Source organism: Echinops telfairi, unplaced genomic scaffold (genome assembly GCF_000313985.2).
Source record: "Echinops telfairi isolate 266 unplaced genomic scaffold, ASM31398v2 ScPeMD7_443;HRSCAF=831, whole genome shotgun sequence".
NCBI lineage: Eukaryota > Metazoa > Chordata > Mammalia > Afrosoricida > Tenrecidae > Echinops > Echinops telfairi.
Genome location: NW_022104341.1, coordinates 35312150 through 35321460, shown reverse-complemented (window position 1 = coordinate 35321460; position 9311 = coordinate 35312150). Strand labels below are relative to the sequence as shown.

The 9311-nt window shown below is 42.6% G+C and overlaps 1 protein-coding gene across 1 annotated transcript; it reads right to left on the bottom strand.

Moving 5' to 3' along the window:
• Positions 1-210: 210 nt before the first annotated feature.
• CUNH1orf52 (chromosome unknown C1orf52 homolog) lies at positions 211-7575 on the bottom strand. Its single transcript, XM_004699286.2, has 3 exons — positions 7300-7575; positions 6479-6677; positions 211-1454 (listed from the first exon to the last, which is right to left on the bottom strand). Exons 1-3 carry the CDS (start codon positions 7573-7575, stop codon positions 1381-1383), a joined length of 549 nt encoding a protein of 182 aa, XP_004699343.1. The 3' UTR covers positions 211-1380.
• Between the last annotated feature and the right edge of the window lie 1736 nt (positions 7576-9311).

The following is a 9311-nucleotide window of genomic DNA, read 5'->3' as shown; positions in this document are numbered from 1 at the left end:
AGACTAACACAATAGCATATTCAAATTTTAATCTACTAGACTTAAATTCCAGACTAAACAAATTTTTGTGTATTTTCAAATTTTGACTTCCAGTATGGGTGGGAAAAATTAAGAGTGATTTTTAAAAAATTAGGGATTAATATTGTCTTTTCCTTATACATTAAGTACATGGTATCTTAAAATAAACATTATGATTAAGAAGCATGGAGATATGTTATAAACTCTTTATTATCTGAAATGTCACAAACAATATCTGCATTTTCGACTGTAGAACTCAAATCAAAGGGCATATTTCCCCTAAATTGCCTTAAAGACTGTATGTAAAACATTCAAATATAAGATCGGGTTAAAAAAAGCCAAAGGAAGTAGGGAGAAGGAAGATTTAAAAACTATGGGGGGAAAAAATGTAGTAGGATGGCCAGATAAAATGCAAGACAGCCAGTTGCATTTAAATTTCAGATGATAAATTTGGAGTATATATCCCAAATATTGTAAATACCAGGAGATTATCTGACACTTAAGTTAACTGAGCCATCTTTATTTTTAGTTGCCGCATGACTCTGTCTTCAGTAAACTACTTATCAGGGAAATAAATGAGTAAACATAATATAAGGAATAGGTGCTAAGTCCAGTAATACAATCAAGGGAGGAAAGGATTTCTAGTAAGTACTATAGAAAAGTACCTGGGGGAGAAGTGGCCATTGATGCAATCCTTAAGAGACAGGTGAATTTGACTGATGAATAGGTGGTTTAGTGCGATGATTTTGGGGTTCCAGTATCCTAGGTGAAATCTCAAATTCAACACTCACTAGCTGTGTTAACATTGGACAAGTTAATCTCTATTGTAAAAGGACACTACTGCTTTACTAGGTAAAGGAACAGGTAACATATGCACAAAGCACCTGGACCATAGAGAGCATGCCCTAAAAACGGTAACACCTTTACAACCTAAAACACCTTGTAAAAGGGGGACTTATAACAAATATTCAAATGTTTATGTTGTACAGTAATAGTTAAATCGAATAAGCACTTTTATTTCCATGATCTATTTACACTATACAAACACTGTTGAAAAGCACCCTACAAGTTCATAGTGCATTACAATATATTTTAAAAATATTCCTTTATAAAAGGTTCATAGAACAATGACTTATCAACATGCCAAAACTCTGAAAGCATGTCATCAATTCTGTGATAATGAGAATGCTTCCAAGTGCTGTCAATTCCACAATCACAAGTCACCATTTGACTTTTAAATAAAAATGAATTCTTCAATGGAAAGTTTCTAGGATAATACTTAATTTACAGTATCAACTTTAATTATGTCCAAAGAAACACTTCAACAAGTTCCGCAGTCCAGAAATTCACGTTTGTTGTTTTCTATTTTTTCTTCTTTGCTGGTTCTCCTGATTCCATCTTACGCCTTTTAGACATATGCTCTTCTTTTTCATCATCTTTAAATAGGAAAGAAGAGTTTTAATCAGTAAAGAAAAAATGTTATTAATTATAATGTCCTAGACTATAGGAAATTATCACCTGCCTCAACTGGTTTTTTTTACTGAAAAAATTAACTTTTAGAGTTCTGACTTAAAAAAAAAAATCGTGACCTTAAAGTAAAAGGGAAAATAAGGAATTTAAAAATATACAACAAGTTACTATTATTAAATAACTCTCAGGTGTCTTTTCTGTCAGTAGGCTTTTTCTCCTCTAAAAACTTCCCTCCCCAGCTCATAATTTCCAAAATATTGATTATCTTGGGATAAGATCACTCAGGGGTAGAGATTTCATTGAATTCCTAGTTTCAAATTCGTTCTGTGTAGTTTAAGATACCAGGTAGGGCACTGATTAAAGCACCAGACAGCCAATGGAAAAGTTGCTGGTTTGAACCCACTAGCCACTGTCCAGAAGACGCTGGGACAATTACAGCCTAGGAGACCACTATGTGGAAGTTACTACTCTGTCCTTCAGGGTCACTATGAGTCCCAATCGACTGGACCAAACCAAACTCACTGCCATCAAGTCGATTCCAATTCACAGCAACACTACTGGACAAAACGGAATTGCCCCTATGCGCTTCCAAGACTTTAACTGTTTACAGAAATAGTCTCATCTTTCTCTTGCTGACCTTGCGGTTAGAAGTCTAGCACACAATCCACTACGCCACCAGGATTGTAATCCACTACAGCAGGGTTATCTTTTCCAGCTTGGTATCTAGTTTTACCTTCTTACCCCACTCTTAGAAGGGTCAGAAGATGCTAAAGGCAATGGGAAAGTACACAACCCCTCTTCACACTATGGAGAACTTGGGAGCAAGGGTGCTGTGAGAAGACCCTCACAGTAAAATAATGCTCCTGATTTCCACCAACAGTCCCTCCCGGATGGTTAGTATGGTCTGTAGTCAAAGAAAATCTCCTACTAATAAGGAGACTACAAAACTCAAACAAGTGGATTCACTTATACCTATTAGATTAAGAAAATGGAACTACCTGGTTAAATAAAAGCAGGGTGGCACACACCAGCCACAGCTCCCACCTACAACTGCATGATATATTTTTAAAAACTGTTTATAGACAAGATAAATAATATGCAGATATTGGGTTTATAAAATATAAATTTGTTAAGCATATTATAGAATTCACTGTAATCTTGTTTTCTCGATCAACAAATACTGAAAAGTTGAAGTACTGTACTTTCATGTCAGGTGGTCTATGCAGTACTCGGATGTTGACAGTACTCCATATTCAAACTGCGGAAAGCCACTGACACCTGATCATCAATGCTTGAAAGGAAATATATCAAGGCTTGAAATCCATTCTCAAGCCTTCAACTAACTATGCATTATTCAGAATATCTCCTTTGTTGATGTGGGCAATAACTGGTATCGACAGTAGTGTTAATGCTATTCATATATTTCATGGATATGGGTTTATTTAGGCAGTGAGATACAATGATTTTCAGATCAACAACTCATCAAAGGAATTTACAAGCCAAACCTTTAATCAGTATTTTTATCATATATACACAAAAATACTAGCTCTCCAAACCAACAATACAACTTACAGCTCAAATAAGTCAAGGCCTTTGTTTTTAAATTTGAGTTTAATTAACACCATGCTATATTTTGTCACTATACTCTTCAAAAACGTTAACAAAAAATTTCAAAGTACTTGCTCTCATACTGAAAAATCCAGTGTTAACGTACATTAAAAAGATGAACAAGGAGACACTTTCACTTGTCATTGGGCACTTAAGACAAGTAAATTTAGTGAATAAAATGAACTACCGTGATTGGACAGTCACTGATTTGAATAGAAGCGCAAGTGCCACCTAGTGACAAAGACAAGGCATTGCTTTAAAAAATGTTGCAAGGGAGAGGGGGGAACAAAACCCTTGAAAATGTTCACTCATTTATTCTACAACGGAGCTTGCACTGTGTGCCAGATATTGGGAACGCCCTCGTGAGGAAGCAGTTTTTCTAATACGGCACTCACGTCACGTACGGTCAATAAATGTAACTTACTGCTGCATTGGGACAGTTCTGCTGGCTTCAATCATGGCCAAGAAAGAAATGCTGGCACAGACTCGAATGTTTCACATTTGGCTGAACTATGACAATAACTAAATAGGGTAAATTATGGGTAAAATTTAACCTCCCCTTTAGGGCAGCGAACACCTTGCATAGCAACCAAATCTCTCACCCACAGAGTCGGAAACACCAGGGCCAGCTTGGAGGTGGTGGCCACTGCCTGGCTTTGCATCCAGCTTTGCCGATAGTCCAGTCTCCCGCATGAGCCTCCTAAAAGAGCTTACCATACTTTTTCCAAATCTGCCTGGCCTGCACTTCCACTCATAATTCTTCCCCTTAAATGACTATTCTGGTTCATCCAACTTTTAAAAATTTAGATCTCTTCCAGTTTTGCTTCTTAGACACCATGACTAAATAAGAGTCTGAATTGATTTGACGCCCTGGCATAGACTTTGAAAATTCTTTTAAAAAAAAGGCAAAACATTAGCCAGGCTCTTCATTAGTCACAATTAATATTTAAACCACAATGATTTACATTTCATAACCACTAAGACAAGAAGTACTGATAAGTAACAAAGCAAATGCTGAGTTTGAGGACTGGCCCTGTAACATATTTGGAAGAAGGTGATTAAGATACAAGATCAAAAGGCAGAAATGGGGAGGAAAAATAAAGACAAGGTAACTCAGTGACCTAAAAACTCGAACAATTAAGAAATTTTAGACCTTCAAAATGTAAAGTTTCATGACATTTAAAAAAACTAGGATATGGAAATCAATTACAGAGACTTTGACTATAGACATACACGAGTGAGAAATGGTATATTTAAATATTTACATTTGCTTTTTGATGGAGAACTAATGTAATCAGAAGGACAGAACTTATTTGCCACATACCTGGAACTCCTATGTGAACTGAAGAGGCAGACAGGAAAAAGAGTCCAGGCCCTGTCTTCTAGAGACAGAGAAATCAGAGTACCAGCCTATGGCACCTCAGTTTAAATCCAAACCCTCGTGTCCTTACGACCACTCTTCTTATAGAATAGCTATTTCTCAAGCATGCTTGGAAAGCATCAAGAGATAAAATCTGCTTAATAGATACTTTCATTTAGAGCAGCGGTTCTCAACCTGTGGGTTGCAACCCATTTGTTGGCCAAACGACCCTTTCACAGAGGCCGCCCCATTCATAACAGCAGCAAAATTAGTTATGAAGTAGCAACGAAAATGATTTTATGGCTGGGGCTGGGGGGGGGGTCACCACAACATGAGGAACTGTATTAAAGGTTTGCAGCATCAGGAAGGTTGAGAATCAATGATTTAGAGACTCAAATTTGTATCCCTTTTTGGCACCATTCTAGCTGTAAGAATTGAAAAAACAAAAGCCAACAAAAAAAACCCGGTCTCCCAACTCAAACCACCACTGTCAAGTCAATTTACTCAATTGCTTGCAGGGTAGAACTGCTCCTGTGAGTTTGAGGCTGCACCTCTTTACGCCAGTAGAAAGCTTCATCTTTCTACCCAGGAGTGGCTGGTGGTTTTGAACTGCTAACCTTGTCATTTGCAGCCCAATGCATAACCCCCTATGGCCAAATTCTTTAGTCTGGGATTGATTTCTCATTTGTAAAATAGCAGTCCCATTTCTGTACCACATTGCTAGGAACAACTAATTAGAAAACGATGTGAAAGTAACTATTTTAAAGCTTTAAGTTTTCTCTTTTTGTGACCCTGGCACAGTCACACGTGCTCTCATTCCCGCAGCTCCCCATGGGGCCTCCCGAGGTGTTGTAAGGACTGGAGGTGATCCAGGTGAAAAGTCTTATAAGGATATAAACTACTAGATAATGCACGGTATTATATATGGAGCTAAGGTCTCCAAAAACAGCTGTTTGTTGAAATTGTGCCTTTTTAATGACTTCTAATTCATAATGGGGAATCAGTAAAAGAAATGGAAAGCTAGTTACATAAAAACTAGAATAAGAATTCTGGAAAGTAATCCTTATTTTTCAAACCCTCTGAATGACCATAAAGGGGCAAAGTAAATAGTCCTGGTATTGTAGAGAGATCAGAAGACTTAGGAACAAATAATCACATTAAGAGTGATTGGTGCAATCAATAGCAGTAGCTAAATACAGGAGCAAATAATTAGGAAGTGAAAGCTGAGATTTTGTTTTTAGCTGGATTTTGAAGGATGAATGAATTTACCAGCCAAAGTTTGAGGGAAGAACGTTCCAGACTAAGGTACAACATGTTCAATGCATGGCCTTCCAAGTTCAAGATTTTAAATTGCTAGACAGGGGGTTACTGAAAATGAGGATGGAGAAAGAGGCCTGGCCTATCACAGAAGACCTTCATTCTATTCTGAAGGGTTTTTTGAGCAGATATGACTTTTAGAAAGTGAACACTAGTTTCAATGTTAAGGTTGGGAGGGTTAAGAGTGTGGAAGCAGATTACTGTGACAGTCCTAGTAAGTGTTGAAAATTCTATCATGAACTAAGCCAAGCCCACTCAGTCATTACCTTCTATCACTACATAGTACTACCCAGTTGAATTCATTTTACCAAGCCAGTTTGAGCTTCAAAGCACAACTGTTTGGATGCGAAAATGAAGCCTGAGGACTTCACAGTGGCAATCACACTGGCTCCTCAAATTAATTCATGCGGTTCTAATAAGGCATCACGCGATAACCGAGATTCTGCTTTATTAAAGTCTGTCCAATCATTCCCTGCAACACTGCCAACCTTACTGGATGAGATAGCATAGATTTCACTTTAAGGCCAGCGTATGTACAATCTCTCTAAAAAGGCATACCAAAAAAAGAAAAAAAAAGTATCTAGAGACAATTACAACCAGTTCGCTAACTCAGTAGATTTAAATAGTGTTCACCAGTGTTTTTATTTCTTGTGAACCCACCGGCGGGGCCCAAGGATAGCACCAGCCGGGTCCGATCCTCCTTACCGGATTCCACGGTCTCCTCGCCTTCTGGCAGAAGCCTGGCTTTCTTAGCATTCTGGGGGGCATCGTCGCCATTGTCCTCATATATGTTAGACCATTTGATTGCCATATCCAGCTCTGGGGGTGGCGGTTTCTTCTCCGTCGTGTAGCTCTCGGGAGGTGGGACAAAATTTGACTTCCATATTTTGAATTCTTTGGGAGGCTGTTAAGCAAACACATGAAGCAGCACTGTGACAAACCCCGGTTCCCAGGACGGTCGGTCGGAGCACATGCACCTCCCTGCCGTCCGCTTCTCTCTCAGACTGACTTTTGTTTTTAAGGTTTAACGACACATCTTTCCATCACATCACAATACTGCTAAGTGAAGTCAAAGGGCTCCCTAGAGGAATAAAGCTAATAACTTTTAGTTACCAAAGCGGAATCCAGTCCCAGAGACACTACGCCAAGGCTGACCCCTCCAGGAGGCTGCAGCAGACACTGTCTTGGAGGCAGCACCGCAGGCACTTCGGCGTCAAAGGGAAGGGGTGTCGGGGAGAAGCTGCAGCGGGGGGCGGGGGAGTCACCACCGTTAGTCCTCGCCGCGCGGGGTCGGGGCACCGAGGGCGGAGGGCTGCGCCTCCTCCACGGGGCCAGGGCTGCGGGGCGGGCTGGGGCGGGGACCCGGGCGCCCAGGGCTGGGAAGGGAGAGGGGCTCGGGTGGCATCCCGCACAGGGTGGGTGGATGGGTGGGTGTGAGGGAGCGGACAGCAGGTCCCCAGGAGAGGCCCAGCAGAAAGGGGAAGATGGCCGGGACCAAGAGCAGGACACGGGGTCAAGGACCTCACCTCCTCAGGCGCCTTCACCACGTGCCTCTCCCAGTCTATCTGCTTGTTGAGCGGATTGTACAGAAAGGCCGGCCGAGTCACGCTCCGGAACAGCTCGTCGGGTCCCGGCAGCCGCTTCTCCGCCTTGTTTCCACAGCCGCTGGCCGATTTCGCTGGATCCGGGGCCTGCCGACTCGCCTCCTCCGGCTCGCTGTTGTCCTCCTCATCCGAGGAGCCAGAGCTGCTGCTGCCGTAGGCTGCGAAATAACTCAGAGGATCCTTCTCGTCGGCTGCCATGACGGCCGCACAATCTGACTGAGAACGCCGCCGGAAGCAGGAAGTCGTTCGAGGGCCCGCCCGCGGCTGGCCCCGCCCCAGGTCGTCTGACTGCGTGGTTGGTGGCCTCCGCCCCCTGGCGGCCGTGCGGCGCTTCTACGCCGGCTTAAAGGAAACCCGGCACTTTCCCAACCAGGAGCTGATTTTGAGCCAGAGATCATTACTGGGGAGCCGTGAGAAAAAAAGTGCCAGGACCCTCAGAATTCAATAAAGGCATAAAAGGTATTTATTGAAGGTATAATAGCTGAGAATTTTGTCTTTTACTGCCATTCCACTTTTAACTTTTACTCTGAGAAGCCAGGATTTCTTCCTGATCCTGGTATCACCTCTTCCAAATAAAAACCACCCAGTGTGCTTCCCTAAATATAGGAACCCTGGTGGGGAAGTGGTTCGCATTCAGCTGCTAATAGCAGGGTCAGCAGTTCGAAACCACTAGCCGCGCCATGGGAGAAAGATGAGGCTTTCTATTCCTTCCATGACTTAGTCTTGGAAGCCTGCAGGATCAGTTCTACCCTGCCCCATAGGGTCTCTATGAGACAGATTCCACTAAAAACCAGCCAGTTGAGTTTCCCTGCAGTCATGGAAGGCCACTAGGAGTGCTAGACCTCCCAAGTCACAAACCAAATTTTTCTCTGCTTGACCTCCCTCAGGGGTATTTTGAGCAACCTCTCCTAGATAAACTCCTCTTGGATTACAGCCATCCCATCACGGATGTCTTCCAACCTCTTTTGCTGCTCATTGTGGGCCTCCTGCTATGCCTGCATTGCTGTGTGAGGCCCCTTGCACTTTATTTCCCAATATTTAGACTCGGGTGTGACTAAGTTGTTGTTGCTGTTAGATCCCCACCTGTGGATTCCTATTCACATTCCTGGTTTCCAGCTCAGTGCCTGTATGGAAGTGCTGCTGGTAGTGCTGTTGGGTTGGTTCTGACTCAGTGATCCTATGGACAAAACCCTGCCCAATGCCATGCAATTGTTGTTTGAGCCCATTTTTGCAGCCACGAAGTCTCCTGGGAATATATCCAAAGTACATGGGATGACGCCTCACCAACCTTTTTCTACGGAACATTCTGGCTGTAGTTCTTTCAGTACTGTGGGGAGTAGGAGAGTCCCACACAAACCACAGGTCTGGTGGCACAATTGTACAGCGATAATAAGTAAAGATTATAGTAAAGTCATAGAGAGCATGAGAGATAGAGGAGAGATTGGATTAATGGAGTCAGCCACAATTCATGGTAGCATGCTCACCTCAGCCCCGCTTGGTGGTCCTTGTGGGGGGAGCCCGGCCACAAGAGCAGGAGAGCCCTCGGGCCCGAGCGGGGGAAGAGCTTTTTCTTTATTGCTAACCAAGGGTTATATCTCATTAGGGGGACATGATTACAGGTAACCACATGTCACAGGAAGGGGCAGTACATTGGGCATACACATTGTAGGAAGGGAATCTAAGATAGGCATAAGCGTAACAGGAAGGGGATGAGCTAGGGGGGTGACCATAGGAATGGGAAGGTCTAAGTGTATACATGTGACAAGATGGGCGGACCCTAGATTCATGATGGCGGCCTAACCTTGGTCATCCTTGGGCGGGTTTGACCTCTCCAGTGTCTCCTACAAGAAAACAGACAACTACTATCCTTATCAGAAGGGAGTGGGCTCTACTCGTTGTGGGATAAACAGTGGTGTCTGCTTGGTCTAGATGGC